Source organism: Bos grunniens, chromosome 22 (genome assembly GCF_055505025.1).
Source record: "Bos grunniens cultivar Pamir isolate PY7600 chromosome 22, Bosgru_T2T1.0, whole genome shotgun sequence".
In the NCBI taxonomy this organism is placed as follows: Eukaryota; Metazoa; Chordata; class Mammalia; order Artiodactyla; family Bovidae; genus Bos; species Bos grunniens.
The window spans coordinates 7,113,696-7,131,951 of record NC_141186.1 but is presented as its reverse complement, the minus strand read 5'-3'; the positions used below and the strand labels follow the sequence as shown (position 1 = coordinate 7,131,951).

The window sequence follows — 18,256 nt, the reverse complement described above, 5'->3', positions numbered from 1 at the left end:
CGCCGAGAGTCAGACGTGACTGAGCGACTTCACTTTCACTTTTCACTTTCATGCATCGGAGAAGGAAATGGCAACCCACTCCAGTGTTCTTGCCTGGAGAATCCCAGGGACGGGGGAGTCTGGTAGGCTGCCGTCCATGAGGTCACACGGAGTCGGACACGACTGAAGTGACTTAGCAGTAGCAATGACATACAAGAAAACAGTTATCACTGGGAGCCTCCAGGAAGGAAATGTGGAAACTGAAAGAGTTTATGCACTTTTAAAATCTTGATCATGTGAATGTTATTTACTTAAAAACAGGAAATACATTTTTAACAATTGTACAACCACAGTTACTGTGAGCATCAGCATTTTCATTTTTTAGAATGGCTCTAAGAAGGACCCTGGAGGACAGTGGGACTGCCAGGCGGTGGAGGCCATTCTTCTGCACAGAAGGTATTTAAACTCCCCACACAGTCTCCTCATCTGTAAAGTGGAAATACCGCTGTAAGAAATAGCAAAGGAGATGTGATGTCATTCCCATGGTTATGTCACATTCGGGGGTGAAGGGATGCTGCAGAGGTAAGTAATTAAAGCTCCAAATCAGTTGACTCTGAGTTGATCAAAAGGATGTTATCTTCAAGAGAAAATCCCTCAGTCGAGTCTGATTCTTTGCAACCCCATGGACTGTAGTCCGCCAGCCTCCGTCCATGGGATTTCCCAGGCAAGAGTACTGGAGTGGGTTGCCATTTCCTTCTCCAGGGGATCTTCTCGACCCAGGGACTGAACCGGGGTCTACCAGCATTATAGGCAGATGCTTTACCGTCTGAGCCACCAGGGAAGATCTGAACCCGGGTCCTAACGATGAGTGAATTCTTGGCTTTTAAAGCATTTAGCACAATGCCCAGAGCAAGGATTCCAACCAACAGATTGACTGCACAAGAATTAAAAGACATATGACCACAGCCCAGATAAAAACTTATGGCCACTGTAAGGACTTTTTTGGTGGTCTAAGTGGTTAAGAATCTGCCTTGCATGTGGGGAACATGGGTTCGATCCCTGTCCGGGAATTAAGATCCCAGATGCTGTAGGGTAAGCCCATGTGCCACAACAGAGATCCCATAAGCCATAACCAAGATCCAATGCAGCCAAATAAAGTAAATATATATTTTAAATGGCCACTGTACCTCCTGCCTCCTGCACAGCTGTTGACCCTCCACTCCCCAGCCTTTCTTGCTAAGGAGCAGCCATGAAAACACCAGATCTGATGCAGGAGACACGGGTTTCTGTGGGTGTATGAGATATCTCCTGCTGCCTAACAAATTACCCCAAGTAGGTAGTTTAAACTGATATTCATTTAAAATCTCACAGTTTTCAGCAGTTGGGAGCTCTGGCTAGAGTCTTCTGCTCAGGGTCTCACGAGGCTGCAATCGAGGTGGGGGCCTGCCTGGGGTTTCCTTTGAGGCTTGGAGTTTTCAACCACGCTCATGTGCTGTTCCAACTATGGGATCCTATTTTCTGGTTGATTTCAGCTGAGAGCTGCTCTCAGCTTCTAGACACGACCCATAGCTGCGCCCCATGTGGCCCTCTGCTGGGCCCAGCAAGGCAGGTTAGTTCTCCGGGGTCAGCAAGAGAATCTGTCCCTTTGGGAAGATCCAGTATCTTTCTTAAGGACTGTCACCTGATTAAGCCAGGCTGATGGCTCAGATGGTAAAGAATCCACCTGCAATGCACAAGACCCGGGTTCAATCCCTGAATGGGAAAGCTCCCCTGGAGAAGGGAATGACTACCCATTGCAGTATTCTTGCCTGGAGAATCTCATAGACAGAGGAGCCTGGAGGGCTACAGTCCATGGGGTCGAAAAGAGTTGGACGTGACTGAGGGATTTTCACCTGAATATAACGTCCTTTTGATCAACTCGGAATCAACTGACTTGGAGCTTGAATTACATCTGCAGCATCCCTTCGCCCAGGCACAAGACATAACCATGGGAATGACATCACATCTCCTTTGCTATTCCTTAATGGTTAGAAAAAGTCGAAGGTTCCGTCCACACTTGAGAGGATGGAATTGCATTGGGTGTGACTCATGGGATGAGACATCACTTTGCCAACAAAAGTCCATCTCATCAAAGCTATGGTTTTTCCAGTAGTTATATATGGATGTGAGAGTTCGACTGTAAAGAAGGCTGAGTGCCGAAGAACTGACGCTTTAGAACTGTGGCATTGGAAAAGACTCTTGAGAGTCCCTTGGACTGCAAGGAGATCCAACCAGTCCATCCTAAAGGAGATCAGGCCTGAATATTCATTGAAGGACTGATGCTGAAGCTGAAGCTCCAAAACTTTGACAACTTGATTCGAAGAGCTGACTCATTTGAAAAGATGCTGATGCTGGGAAAGATTGAAGGCAGGAGGAGAAGGGGATGACAGAGGATGAGATGGTTGGATGGCATCATCGACTCGATGGACATGAGTTTAAGCAAGCTCCGGGAGTTGGTGATGGACAGGGAAGCCTGGCGTGCTGCAGCCCATGGGGTCACAAAGAGTCAGACGTGACTGAGTGACTGAACAACAAAGTGACTCACGGGAGGGGTCCCCCTAGGGTGTGTCAGCCACAGAGGGGGAGCCCGGGAGCCTGTCTGCCACGCACAGAGAGACAGTACACCGTGGGGGGAAGGGTTAGACCACGGCACTTAGGTTCCCATGCTGGCTCCAGAAATTAATAGAATTTTCCAACCTTGTGCAAGTGACAAAATCTCTCAGCCTTCATTCAATCAAAAGAAGGGGGAAATAATTAACGAATAGTCATTAAGGATTAGCCAAAGGGAAACTGCATGTGAAATTGCCTGACATGACAAAGCAGAAACCTGAACTTTAGTTCTTCTCTTGGGAGGAACTTAGGACATAACACAAGGATGATACTAATGATTTAACTTTTTTTTTTTTTGCCACTCCGTGTGGCACGCAGAATCTTAGTTCTCTGACCAGGGAGCCAGGGAAGTCCTACTAATGGTTCCCTCTTAAGCCTTCCAGAGGCCCAGAGAGAAAAACATGAAATGCTTTCTAAAGTAGGCACACTCTGTCTGCCCTATACCCCAGGGAGGGATTTTCCCCACTCGGCTGAGTTCATTTCTGGCAAAAGGTGAAACTGTCACCAGCGCCTGCTGGCACATCTCAGAGCACCTCCTTCTAGATCTGCGACTGCCTGTCAACCAAAGAGGAGCCGGGGGGGGGGTCCTCTAACCAAATAATGGACTCGTATGTAGTTACCACAGCATCCTCCCCAGGTAAGCTGTAATGACATGAGGGGACTTCCTAGGTAGTCTAGAGGCTAAGACTCTGCACTACCAAGGCAGGGGGCCTGGGTTCAATCCCCGGTCTGGGAACTAGCTCCCCATGCTGCAACTAAAGATCTTGCATGCTGCAAAGAAGATCGAAGATGCGTGTGCTACAACTAAGACCCAGTACAGCCAAATAAATACGTAATTAGGAAAAAAAAAAAAAGGTTTAAAGACATGGGAAACTCTTCATGGCATATTGATAATGAAAAAAAGTGACTCCAGGTTGTCCTTTTACAAGTTCAGGATCTAGACTCAAACTGCCCCAAATGCAGCTTCATTATTTATGGCTTTGTGATTTTGGGCAAGTTACCAAATTTCTCTCCGTTTCCTCATCTGTAAGATGCAGATAATTATAGGAACTAACTATTTTGAGGACTGAATAAGCCCACACATGTAAAACACCTAGCCCAGTCATTGTCACCTAACAGGAACTCACTGTATGATAAACGCTATTATTTCTATTATTATTAGCTAAGTATCACTTTCATCATATGAGAGAAAAAGTTTTTAAAAGACTTCCCTTTAAACAATACTAGCATTGTTGCCGTCTCTCTAGGGGAATAAAGAGAACCTAAAAGGAAGAAATGAGCAAAAAGGTATGGAGGTCATGCTCTCTTTAGTTACTCTCTCTGCATTTCAGAAGGTCCAATTTACTCTGTGCCCAAAAGCATTTATTTAATTTCTCCTCTCCCTTTCCTATTCCCTTCTGAATTCCCTTCACTGTCTCTACCTCCACCCGTTTTACTCTGAAAATTTCACAGTAATCTTTTCTGTGGGTAATGTGTGGCAACCACTTTCCAGACAATTTCTCTCTTTCTCTATCAATGAATCTGTCCACCTATTTCTTTAAAGGGAAAAGGCTGCCCCAGGGAAAGGAAGAGCCTTGTCACTGCCAAGTAAAACACAGACCAGGTAAAAGGCTTTCTCAGCAGGAGGTTGACCGCCGCTGGTCCAGAGGATGGGGCTGTGCTGGGAAGAGGTCCCCTTCTCCTTGTGAGCCCTCATCTCTCAGGAAGGCTAGGGGATGGAGGGCTGGCAGCCAGCGCCAGGCCCTGAGCCAGGCCCCCAGTGCCAGGGGGTTGCTAAGAACCCGATAGAGGAATGCCCGGGAGTGAGCAGCGGGCAAAGAAACTTCTGAGCCAAACTGGTGACAAAGGAGGACAGCATGAGGCAGGCGGAGGGTCACCGGGAGGCTCCCGGGCAGCAGGCCTGGGCTGGTGCCGCGGGCAGATGGCAGGGCGAGGAAACAGATGGGCGGCCAGAGGCCCCAGGCAGGAAGCGTCAGCCTGGAGAGTGGGGGATGAGCCTGGGAGGAAGGGAGGAAAGAACTGAAACGAATGTGCTGACCCACACAGGGCGGTCTCGGAATATCCTGGAGGGTGTCCTGGAGTGTCTCCAGGATCCACTGTGATGCCAGGGACCCTGTGCGACTGTCTGGACTCACGTGGGACCACGCACAGCCCCCAAATCCCCACCCTCATCCCCCAGCCTGGTGGATCCTTTCAGCTGCTGTTTTCATCAGGACCCTCTCCTCTGGCCAGGGGCTCCTGATTGGGGTGCGGACAGTTATTTGGGGTGCCCTGAAGGGGAATTCTTGCCAGTAGTTAGGAAATCCACATCATCTGCAGCCTGAATAAACAAATCCTCACACCCATGGGGTGTTGTCATCCTTCCGATGTACGTGGAGGCTGTTGCCATTGCTTAAACACATCTGCCTTTCAAAGTATTTGATGGAAAGAGGGACTTCTCTGGTGGGTCAGTGGTTAAGACTTTGCCTTCCAATATTGAGGGATGTGGGTTTGATCCCTGGTCGGGGAACTAAGATCCCACAGGCCTCCAAACATAAGAAACAGAAGCAACACTATAACAAATTCCATAAAGACTTCAGAAACGGTCCACGTCAAAAGCAGGTGGTAAAAGACAGAGGCTGCAATGGACATGACACAGTTCTTGTTTCATTCTGGACATACAGATTTCTCCAAGACCTCTTGCTTTTGAAAAGGACACGTGACTACTCTGACCAATGGTATCACCCTTGAGCCAAAGAATTAAAAAGGAGATATTTTCATACCAGCAACCAATGACTGATGTAAAACGCTGAAGAAATAAATCTTTTTTTATGAAGCTCTTAATAAAATAAAATAAAACCCTTATAAAGTCTTCTAGTCCACCTGTTTCTTTTCTAACCCATCAGACACTGAAAATAAGACTGTGACTTAAAATATTATTACTACAACATTTGGCTCCTGGAAATTTCTGGATGATACAGAGACAACCATTGATTTCTGGACGTTAACAAGGCTAGAGAGTTGTTTAAGGCCCGCACGCTCAGCAGGGCAAGCCGCACTCCATCTCTCTCTCTGTGAAAGGTCATAAGGAAGTATTAATGGCTTTGCACGCCAAAACTTCTCTGCAGGGCAGTTCATCACTGTCTTGTTCATCAACAGGCAGAACCAAAAGCTCCTCGAGCCACAAAAAAAGGGGAGGGGGCTGGTCACACAAACCATGGTACATTCATAACTGGCTGCAAACACACTGTTGAAAACCTCATTGCGTGCAAACCTTAGGTGACATGAGAAATCATCCATCACCTGTTAAGCAGATAAAACCACTTTACAAACTCTAGCGTGTCATCCTACTTTTGTAAAAATAAGACAAAACCAACAACTGCAAATTGTACGTCGCCTATGAAACAGTGTAAAATTTTACTTTCAATATTAAACCCAGGGGGAGAGGGAGCGGGAGGGTCTAGTTTTTTCTCGGTTTCCCGAAGTTTCTACAATGAACAAGTATTACTTCTGTTATCAGGAATAAAGCCTGTAAGTGATGTCTTATTATTTTTACTTGTTTGACCACTGATGGACAGCAGCTTCTTGTTGTTGGGTTGGGACTGGGCTGGGGTGAAAGACTTTTTTCTGGCTAGGTCGGGTCTTAGTTGTGTCCTATGGGATCTCGTTCCCTGACTAAGGATTGAAGCCAGGCCCCCTGCACTGAGAACTCGGAGTCTTAGCCACTGGACCACCAGGGAAGTCCCAAGGGGTCAAAAACTCTTGACATGAGGTTCTTTGCTGCCCTCAACCCTCCAGCTGCCACGAAACAGGGCGTGGGAGTGCCGGCTGCATTTGGGAACCTAACTGGGGCTCCTCCTTCCACACAGACCTGAGACAGAACATGAAGGGTGAGCCATTCTGGGCTATGCTTGCTCATTCTCCACTAACAGGTCTTTTCATGGTTATATCAGAGGCTGTGGTCCCCCACAGTCTAACTCCATCTGGGATGTGGGCTGTGAATACCCAAGGGAAGCCTGTACTTGCCCCCAACTCCTGGAAAGTCTTTAGGAAGCCAGAAAAACTCAGGCACTCTCCCCAGACTCTCACACCCACTTAGTCTCCTTCAACAGTATTCCTGATAACACCTCTCTTTAGGATAGTTAAATACTTGCAATGCCTTCGTTACTTTGTTGAAATGAATGAAACACATCCTGAATACGATCCTAATCGCAGTGACAGCCAACAGACAATTTCCATGAAGTTCCAAAATGACCCTAGAGGGCTGTGCAGTCCCAGGTTGAGAACCATCGCTTCGATTGATACTGATGATTACTTCCCGGATAATCTTAGAACAAGCACCGTATTCTCAGCACACTCTGGCAGACCCTGGAAGGGCTAGTCCTGGCATATTTCTCCAGACTCACTCACACCATTCCCAGCCTTGTTCCCTTCCCTCCAACCATCATCACTCCTCCTTCCTCTAGTCACTGAGCCCCTGTCTGTGCTCTTCCTTCTTCTGGTTATGCTGTTCCCTCATCCTCCAAATATCCCTTCCACAGAAAAGCCCTTTCTTACCTCCCCGACAGGGTAGGCCTCCCAGTTAATTCCCTGTGGCAGGGGTCCCCAACCTCCGGGATCTGATGCCTGATGATCTGAGATGGAGCTGATGTAATAATAATAGAAATAAAGTGCACAATATATGTAATGGACTTGAATCATCCTGAACCATCCCCCGCCTTCAGTCCATGGAAAAACTGTCTTCCATGATACTGGTGCCTGGTGCCAAAAGGCTGGGGACTGCTGCTGTATGGGCCTCTCCTTCATAACTTTTGTCCCCGTGTACAATTTTATATTGAAAACCACTCCATGTTTATTTTCCCAATTACACTATAAAGAGGTCAGGGGCTGACCCCTTGTTCACTGGGCCTTCCACACTGTCCTAGCATACAGCAGGTGCTCTATATTTACTGAGTAAATAAAGGAACCTTCTAGGAATTCTCTGGTGGTCCAGTAGTTAGAACTCGGGGCTCTCACTGCCGAGTGCCTGGGTTCAATCCCTGATTAGGGAACTAAGATCCCACAAGCTGCACAGCGTGACTGAAAAAAAAAAAAAAGGAAGCTTCTGGAAGACACTTAGATTTCCATCTTCACTGCTTATTAAACTACATTCTGATTCTCCTTCCCTATTATGGTTCTGCAAATGTCACAGTCTCTGCTGAAAGGCTCTATATTGTGAACGGCTGTACTCCACAGGCTTGGCTTACACAGAAGTAAGGACAGAGCAGATGCTCAGTAAGAGAGAGAAACCAATTTCTAAATGTCAGGAAGAACTGCCCAACACTGGCCCTCATCTCACGCTGTCTCCTTCCTTTCTGTGTCCCCCCTCCCCAGAATCACCGGAATAAAGTCACTGGGAGGCCAACAGGGCATGCCCAGCCCGACACACCCACACTCAACTCTCAAGATTCAACTCAAATGTCACCTTAATCTTCCCTCCATCCTTCCTTCCTTATGCGGGCAACCACAGATCTTTCATCACCTCAACCAGGCAGTTTGGGGACAAGTCTGTCTTCTCAGCAAAACCACAGAATCCTTGAGGGCAAGGGCTTTGTTACAGCCATCTATTTCCGGAGAAAGAGAGGTGAACACAGCACTCACCGAAGTCTGATGAACAAACAAAATGATAAGGAGTGCTGGTGGAGCCCCAGGCAAGGCCCTCTGGATGCCTGCAGGGCCCAGGGCACTCCTTCCAGCTCAGGCCCCTCAAGGACACAGATGATGCCAGGAGGCCCAGCTCTAGCTCACACTCTGTGAGGATCCAGATGGACATTCCTTCCTCGAGTAGAGGATTTGGGGGGACGCCCAAAGAAGAGGAGGAGGAGGAGGAGATCAGCCCTAAATGGTCTCTGTGTAGTTATATGACCATGGCAACAGCAACTTCACGCCCAGGGGGTCTGCTCAAACCAGCCTGCATCCATAGGGCAGTTCCCAGGGAAGGAAGAAGGTGTAAGAACCCTCTGGGCACACAGAGATGCAATTCTCCAAATCTCTGTTCTCTCCGGGGCATAGGGCCATCACTGTCACCGGCAACTTGGCCCAAGGGCCAAAGGTAAGAGGCTAGTTTAGGAGCAGAATGAAGGGGTGGTTTCTCTTCTCCACTGTCTGTGTCTATTAAACTTATAGATGGCTCTGACCCCAATCTTTGTCCACTAATCTCATCATTCAGCTCCTGATACACCTTCCAAGGCTCCCATTCATCTTTCTCAAGGATGGGGAGGTAGGTAGGTCCCCTCTATTTGGCTGATCAGATCTCTTAGCCTGAATCCCCCAAAATGCCTTACTCAAAGCCAACACAGCTGTGCATGATTTATTTTGGTTAGTAGCTAAAATACTTCCACTTCCTAATTTTTAGTCCATCTAGATGCTCTTCTTTGAGAAAAGGGAACTCTTCCCTTCAGGTCTGGCATCAGCAGGAAGCCAGAGCCCCCTCCACGCGCCCTTGGCCCCCGGAGTAACGAGCTGTGGATGCCTGCGAGGCTCTCACCCACCCTGTGTCCAGGCAGCCCGGCCTCTGGGTCTGTGACCTTGTGTATAAGCCCCATCCCTCCCTCCTTTCAAAACTACCACTTTCCCCTCTACCATTCTCGCTGCAAACATTGTCAGGAGTGGAATCACAAAGAGCCCGGCCGAGCTTCCAAACACATCAGACAAATGGGAAAGGTGTTTCAGGTTTAAAAATTGTGAGGAAGAAAAACGGGAAGAGAGAGAAGAATGGGGAACAGGCGGAGCAAGGTCTGCGCTGCTGGAGGCCCCGGCCTCCGTCCCGCCAGGCTCCCTTTCCAGAGATGCCCGCTCCTCACAGAGCAGAGGCCTCCCGAATGACCACTGCCGTCCAGCGGCCCCGAGGGCCGGCCCTCCCTTGAGTCGAGGCACAGGGCCTGGGACAGCTGCCCCAAGGGTCCCCGCACCTTTTGCCCCCGGGAAGGCCGGGCCGTGGACCCCGCGCTCGGGCGAGGCCGCTCCGATGGCAGGAAGCCCAGTGCGGGGTTTGCGAGGAAGACGCGGCGGCCAGAGAGCTGGAAGAGGTCGGCTTCCGCGGCCTGAGCGCCGCCCCCCGGCACTCCCCACCCCCTGCGCGGGTCCGAAGCGGCGCGGCCAGAGAAGAGGAAGGAAGACGCTCGGAACTTTGGCCGTGGTTTCTTACGGTCCCAGGCAGGCCGACACCACGGAGCGGCTGGAGAAACTTGGGATCCCGGAGCAGGGGCCGGGGGAGCAGGCCGGGGGGAGCAGGCCGGGGTGTGCGCCGAATTCCTCGCCTGAGGAAGCCCCCTCCAACTTGACTGGGGCGGTTCGCGACCCCGCCCGGGGCGCGATGCTCCTGCCGCGGGCACGTCCCCTCCCCGGACCCTGCCCTCCGCGGTCACCCCGCGGGACCCCGGCCCGCGCCCTGGCCTCTCTTACCATCTGCGCCACCTTCAGCATCGCCGCCTGGGTGCGGGGGTAGACGGGGTCCAGCAGCCTCACCGAGGAGCTCGAGCCCAGCGGCCCCGCGCCGACCCCGTCTCCCGGGGCGCTGCCGCTGCTGCACGTGGTGCGGACGAGACCTGCTCCGTGCGACATCGCGCGGCCCTAGCCCGCGGGCCGCCTCCGCCGGCGGAGGGCAAGGGCCAGTACCAGAGGGGCGGGGCCTGTGTGGGGCGGGCGGGGCCTTGCGGGGAGGGGCGGGGCCTTGGTGGGCGGGGCGCACGCGCCCAGGGCCCGCGCGGGGGACGCCCACCCAGCCTCGGCGGCACTGGCCGGTGAGCAAGTGAAAGGCGGCTATAGCCTCCGCCCTCGGGGAGGCGCGGAAGTTCGGCTGCAGGGGGGCGAAGGAAACGGATGCCCCGAGTATTAGCCTTTCCGAGGTGGGCGAGGCCGGGCACAGCTGGTCTGAGCCTCCTGGGATCTGGTGTGGGCGAGGCTGCGGATGTGTGCTAAGGGCCCTTGAAGTATAAACTACACTCACTGAAATGCCCAAACCTTCCGTGTTCAGCTCTATTAATTGTTCTGTATGTGAATGTACATCTGTGTAATCACCGCCCACGGGGGAAAAGTTCCATCGTGCTCCTTTCCCACTTCCTGTCGCTATAGATTCGTTTTGCTTCTTCTCGGATTTGATACACTTGACATAATACAGAGTATTTTCATTTGTTTCTGGCTTCTTTCATTCGACAGGATGCATCGGGATAAATCCCATTTGACCCAATAAAGCTGTGAACATTCTGGTGAAATTTTTTTGGTGGACAGAAGCTCTCATTTCTGTGTGTGGGGGCAACTATCAATGGGTTTGCTGGGTCACAAAGTGAGCACAGGTTTATCTCTATAAGAAGCTGTCAAACCGCTATCCAAGAGAGATGCTGTTTCCTGCGTTCTGGGTTATTTTTTAAACGAGCAAGCAGGATCACTGAAAGGAGATGGTATCACTCATCAAACCACCAAATGTTTCCACACAACACGAAAACCTACCTCATGAGATCACTGGATGCCAGCGCTATCCTGTCATCAGAGAACTGTTAATGTGGTGAAGTCTTGATAATTTTTTTCAGTCGGACCATGTGGTATGCAGAATCTTAGTTCCCAACTAAGATCCCAGGCGCCCTACCAAGCCCCCTGCCAAGTGGGAGCTTGGCATCTTAACCACAGGACCACTGGAGAAGTCCTTTGATAATTCTAGAACGTAGAGATAACTAATGAAATCTCTGCTTTGACAAGTCTGCCAGGTGATTCTACTGAACGCTCAAGTCTGAGAACCAGTCATTGCCAAAGCTGAAGCATTCGGGGATTCATGACACCACGTTCTCTACTTTTGTGTACACTAGGAGATTTTCATGACCAAAAAAAGAAACTGTCTCCAATATCTGTTTTCTGTTTAGACAACAGTCATGGTGCCTGGTACTTCCATTTCATTCTCTAGAACAAAGATAATTGCACCTCAGGGCTGCTGTGACAATGTGACAGCCATGCAGGTGCTCTGTGACAGCTCCAGATGCCACGGGCATGAAGTTGATATCGCATGTCATTTTCTATATAGTTTCACATCTTCGCTTCTGTGCTTTTCCAAGGGTTCACAACACACTGTGGAGACGACAAGAGGTCTTTGTTGCTGTGAAGGCCTCAGGGAAGCAGAAAAAAACTAACACTGGATTACTCTTCCTTCCAGGGGCCACCGATCTCCTAAATCAGTGACTTTCGATGTGTGTTCCCAGCATCACCTGGGAACTTGTGAGAAATGCAAATTCTCACCGCTAACCCCCTCCATCTGCCCAGACCTGCTGAATCAGAACCTCCGGGTATGAGGCTCAGCAACCTGTGTTCTGGCAAGATCGGCCCTCAGCCTCCTACATGATTCAGATGCATTTCAGAGTTTGAGAACCACTGTCGTTTCCAAGTCCAGTGAAGCCGAGACTGAGCTGGGTTTCCCTGACTGCCGCTGGCCCATGTGCCACCCAGCCTCGATCAGAAGTAATCACTGGTGGTGGCCCACTCTGTGTTAATCACTTTATCATGATCACTTAAAAGCTTGAGCAAGAGGGACTACCCTGGTGGTCCAGGGACTGAAACTCCACGATCCCAATACAGGGGACCTAGGGTTCAATCCCCGGTCAGGGAACTAGATCCTGCATGCCACAATTGAGAGCTAGTGCAGCCAAATAAATTTTTTCTTTTTTAAAAAGCTGGAGCGAGAGGCTTGGCAGCACAAGAGCTGTGTGCTGGCCTGGAGTGTAAGAGGCTCCACAGACCTGTGGCCAAGTACATGGAGATGTCTACACAACGTGATAATGTCTTGGTGTGAAGGGCTGCCCCCTGGGGAGCAAGGGGTTAGGTGGGTCCACTCACAAGAGTGAGGGGGCCCACTAACTTGGCTATAGTCCATGGGGTCGCAGAGTCAGACACATCTGAGCACAGCAGAGCCATGCAGCCCAAGAATAATTGTGACTATCAAAGAGGTCAGATCAATTTCACTGTTCTATTAAAAAAAGTCTGAACAGAAATGCTCACTGTGTATTCTTTTTTTTTTCCCCAGGAAAAACAAAGAAATTAAAAATCACCCCATGATCCTTTACAATTAAGCTCTGAGTTATACCACAAATTTCCTGTTAGAAATTCCTCACAAAGAATTTTTCATGGCAACATTGATTTTTTGTGTGTGTGTGTATAGCTTATTTTCCTCATTCTATATAAAGAGACAGCACTTTAACAACTGATTTTCAATTTCATAATCAACCTACCAACCACAGTTCAAGCACAGCTTTAAAAATGTGTTACAAATACAAGTGTTAGTCTCTCAGTCGTGTCTGACTCTTTGCGACCCCATGGACTGTAGCCTACCAGGCTCCTTGGTCCATAGGATTTCCCAAGCAAGCATACTGGAGTGGGTTGCCCTTCCTTCTCCAGGGGATCTTCCTGACCCAGAGAAATACAAAATTAAATCATTAATGATGGTTCTAGCCAATTCTGATTCTGAATAAACTTGGGTTGTACTGCATTCATTTATAAAGTTTCGTTCAATGATTTATTGATCCATCATTCTCCTACTGTTAGGGTTTTAGGCAAATTTATTTTTTTCCCTATTATACATAAGACCGGGATTAGCATCTTTGGGCATGAATCTTAAGACTCCTAAGAGAAGGATCCCCAAATCAAAGGGAATGAATATTTTTAAGACTCTTCATATATATATATATATATATATATATATGTAAATATATATATACACACACACACACTCAGATTTCTGGAAATGCTGTACCACTTCATTCCCACAGCCTACGTAGTTTTCACCTAGTTCCTTTTCTCACAGTACAGATGTTTTCTATCCACTAGGCTGCAGGAGCTGAAGGTTCAACTGTGTCATCATGAAGTATCTTTACATCTTTATCTTTCTTCCAGCTGCCTTCATCCCATGGCTGGCTCCTCCTCGTGGTCAGATAACTGTCAACAACTTTCCGCTTGTACATTTCCTAGGAACTTCCCAGCAAGCCTGGGTCACATGCTCCTGCCTGAGCCAGTTGCTGCTGCCAGGGTGGGATGGGCTTAGCCCTGGCCACACGCTCCATCCCAGAGCACAGTGGAGCTGGCTTTCCCTGAAGTCGCTGGGGTATAAGTGGGTGGTGCGGATACTGGGAAAAAAAAAAAACTAGGGCAGTCAGATGACAAGAGGAAGCAGGGATGCTGAGGATGCAGTGGCAAGGTCTGCTACATCCTGACTTAACTGCTACTCTGAATATTCTAGAAAAGAAGTCTGCCACTGACATGAAACACACCTTCCAGATGGAATGAATGAATGCCTCAACTTTCCTGCCACTCACCTTAAGTTTCTGAAAAATCATCACCTTTGGGTTGCCAAGCACTTTCCCTCAAACCTGATACTCTTTTATATACACCAAATACTTGTTTACTTTTAACAACAGATATTCTGATCTTTCTCATTGCCCAAAAGTCACCAGCACTGGGAGAGTCACCTAACTTCTTTTACCTCTGTATGCTCACAATTCACTTCGGCAGCAGAACGTAGCCACAATAGTTACGTAACACCAAGTCAGGAAATATTCCCAGGTTGCCCTTTCAGTGTGCACCTGTGTGTGTTTAGGCTGATATGGGCTTTCCTCGGAGATCGGGCGGGTTTGGTCCCGGACCATAACGACAGTCACACGAATGTTTTTGGTTTCTCGGGGCATATAAAAGTTCTGTTTATACTATAGTCTATTATTAGCATTATGCCTAAAAAACAATGTACATACTTAAAAATACTTTTCTTGCTAAAAAATGCTAACAATCCTCTGGCCTTCAGCAAGTCATAAGCTTTTTGCTGGTAGAGGGTGTGGCCTGGATGTTGATGGCAGCTGACTGATCAAGGTGGTGGCTGTTAAAATTTTGGGGTGGCCGTCTTATTCTTAAAATAGGACAACACCGAAGTTTGCCTCATAGATGGACTCTTCCCTTCACAAATGATTTCTGTACTCGGTCGTGTTGTTTGATAGCTTTTACTCATATTCTTTCAGAACTGGAGTTAGTCCTCTCGAATCCTGCTGCTGCTTTAGCAGCTGAGTTTATGTAATATTCTAAATCCTCTGTTGTCATGTCAACAGTCTTCATAGCATCTTCACCAGGAGTAGATTTCATCTCAAGGGACCACTGTCTTTTCTCATCCATAAGCGACTCCTCATCCATTAGAGTTTTATCATGAGAGGAGAGGCAGCAACCCAGGCCCATCTGTCGGATGGCTCTTTTTAGCTGCTCCACGGCATGTGGGATCTTCATTCCCTGAGCAGGGATCACACCTGGGCCCCCTGCATTGGGAGTTGGGAGTCTTAACCACTGACAGCCAGGGAAGGCTCCAGGCTCCACTTCTAACTAGCTCTGCTGCAATTCCCACTACATCCACAGTTACTTCCTCTGCTGAAGCCTCGATCCCCCAAAGTCCTCCACGACGGCTGGAACCAACTTTCTCCAAACTGCTGGCAATGTGGCTCTTCTGACCTCTTCTTATGAATCACGAATATTCTAAATGACACCAGTTGTTAAAAACAGTCTTTTCCAGAAGGTTTTCAACTGACTTTGCCCAGATCTGTCAGAGAAATCACCATCTATAGCAGTCAAAGCCTTACAAAATGTATTTCTTAAATAATAAGCCGAAATGACTCCATGATCCACGGGCTACAGAATAGGTGTCATGTTAGCAGGCACGACAACTTAATCTCGTATTCATCTCCACCACAGCTCTTGGGTGACCTGGTGCCTTGTCAATAAGCAGTCATATCTGGAAAGGAATCTTTTTTTCTTTTGAGCAGTAGGTCTCAACGGTGGGCTTAAAGTAGTCAGTAAACCATGCTGTCAACAGATGCGCTGTCATCCAGGCTTTTGTTGCTTCACTGACAGCACAGGCAGGGTGGATACAGCATAACCCTTAAGGTCCCTGGAACTTCCCTGGTGGTTCAGCTGGTAAAGAATCTGCCTGCATGGTGGGAGACCTGGGTTCGATCCCTGGGTCGGGAAGATCCCCCCCTGGGGGAGGAAATGGCAACCCACTCCAGTATTCTTGCCTGGAGAATTTCATGAGCCTGATGAGCTACAGTCCATGGGATCGCAGAGTCAGACACGACTGAGCGACTAACACTTTCACTTTAAGGTCCCTAGGAGTTTCAGAATGGTAAATGAACACTAAACTTAAAATGACCAGCTGTGTTTCACCCCTAACGACAGAGTCAACCTGTCCCTTGAAGCTTTGAAGCCAGGCACTGACTTCTCCTCTCCAGCTCTGAAAGCTCTAGATGGCATCTTCTTCCAATAGGAGCCTCATTTGTCTACATTGAAAATCTGTTATTTAGAGTAGCCACTTTTATGAATTATCTAGATCTTCTGCACAACTTGCTGCAGCTTCTGCATCAGCACTCGCTGTTTCACCTCCACCTTTAAAGAGACAGCTTCTTTCTTTAAACCCTTCCTCATCTCTCTCAGCCTTCCTAGAATTAAAAAGAGTTAGGACCTAGCTCTGGATTAGGCTTTTTTTTTTTTCTGCTTCAAGAAAAGTGGCTGTTTGAATCTTCTTTCTACACAGACCCCTAAACTTACATATCAGCAATTAGGCTGTTTCCCTTTCTTACCATTCTTGTGTTCACTGGAGTAGCACTTTTAATTTCCTTCAGGAACCTTTCCTTTGCATTTGCAACTTGGCTGTTTGGCACAAGAGGCTGAGCTTTCAGCCTGTCTGGGCTTTCGACATGCCTTCCTCATTAAGTTTAATCATTTCTAGCTTTTGATTTAAACTGAGATACGTGTAACTCTTCCTTTCACGTGAACACTTAAGAGGCCGTTACAGGGTTATTAACTGGCCTAATCTCAATACTGTTGTCTGAGGGAACAGGGAGGCCTATGGAGAGGGAGAGAGATGGGGAATGAGCAGTCAGAACACACACATTTATGGATTAAATTCATCATCTTATATGGGCATGGTTGGTGGTGCCTGGAAACAAATAGTAACATTACAGATCACAGATCACTGTAAGAAACATAATAATGAGAAAGTTTGAAATACTGGGAGAATTACCAAAATGTGACACAGATATGAAGTGAGGAAATGCTACTGTAAAAATGGACTGGGTCCACATAGGGTTGCCTCAAACCTTCAGTTTGTATAAAACATAGTATCTTTGAAGTGCAGTAAAGTGAAGGGCAATAAAATAACGTGTGCCTGGATTTTTTTTTTTTCCTGTGAAAATCTCTTCTCAATTTAAGAACTGTCTAGGGAACAGAAATTCAGACTTTTAAATTGATTTCCTACCCAGGGCTGCATCTTCAGTTAGTATTGTTAAATGTCTGTGCTCTATGCAGAGACAGCTTGTGTATTTAACATGCTTGTGCCCTGATACCCGGCGGGGAGTCTCCTATGAAGGGAGAATTTAAAAATGGACAAAAGTAACTGATGCCGAACGTTCTTGCCTCTAGATTTTCTTACAGTTTTAAAATACTGGCTAAACACTTACCTTGTGGGGCTAAGAGCCGGAAATAGCCATAGAGAGAAATTAAACGCCTAGAGCACTCCATTGATTTGTCATGAGTGGGTAAACACATCACATGAAACCCGCCGCCCTCAGTTCTATGAACGTGATGGTGCTGGAAGGGCTAAGACGCCAGAGTGTAAGCACATTCTATTATACTTGGAATAATATTTTTCATCCCCAGAAAACTACTCTTCTTGTTATGCAGGCTGTGTTGCATGTGGCTTTGCTTTTTTTCTTCCTTCTTTTTCCAGAAAAAAATTAAACCCAGCTCAAAACTTACAGCTTCAGCAGAGAATCATTTTGTTGTCTAAAAATTCACACTTAAAAATTATTAACGAACAAAGTCAGCATTCAAAAGAAGAAATAAGAACTTCCTTTCAGCTAAAAATAAATGCTTTTTGTTTTTTGGGTGGTTTTGGGGAGGTGAACTTTCAAGGCAACACTAAGGGTCATGCTCTTGAAAAGCCACACATAGAGACGTGAAGGCAAGTCCCCCACACCCTACGTGGACACAAATGAAACACTGATCTCTTGAAATAGATCCCTTGAAACTGATCCCTTTGATGCTCCCAGTTTAGGAAAGGGCCACAGTTGGTTGTAGTCTATTTGGAGGCTATTTCAAGTTGGCTAACGAAACCTTTTACCCCAGAAGTTACTTCCTATAAATGTGGCCATGGTTGTAGAAATCACACACACACACAAACACAGAACATAAAAACAGGCTTCTTCCTCACGACTGTTTCCAGAAACAGACCTCTTAGGTTACAGTTTTTCTGCCTTTCATGGAGGCTTAACTGCAATACAAAGTACTTAAAAACCCACCCGGTAATGTGAGATAATGTAAAAAAAGAATATATATGCTTACATATATGTTAAAGTGTATCACTTGCTGTGCACTTAAAACACAACACTGTAAACCCGCTGTATTTCAATTTAAGAAAAATCGATACATGGAAGGGATGTGGAAGGTGAATAGGCTTCTGCGAGTGTGAGAGGGAAAGATGGGCAGAGAGGCGGTGCGCACACACCCTGACTAGTTATTTCAGCTTTTCTTGCAAAACCAGCAAGTCACAGGCTGTCCGGGCGATGCCTGGGAACAAAACTCCAGAAAGATCGTGGGCAGCCCC

General features: G+C 47.7%; 1 protein-coding gene across 11 annotated transcripts in view; it reads right to left on the bottom strand.

Moving 5' to 3' along the window:
- Nucleotides 1–10,251, bottom strand: part of CMTM7 (CKLF like MARVEL transmembrane domain containing 7) — a 124,785-nt gene extending 114,534 nt beyond the window's left edge. For all 11 annotated transcript variants that reach the window (XR_015150874.1, XR_015150870.1, XR_015150871.1 and 8 more), the window contains exon 1: nt 10,051–10,251. Coding sequence is in view for 5 of the 11 variants with exons in the window: in XM_086365666.1 (XP_086221792.1) it covers nt 10,051–10,209 (159 nt within the window). In the remaining 6 variants the exon portion in view is untranslated. The remainder of the gene's footprint in view (nt 1–10,050) is intronic.
- Between the last annotated feature and the right edge of the window lie 8,005 nt (nt 10,252–18,256).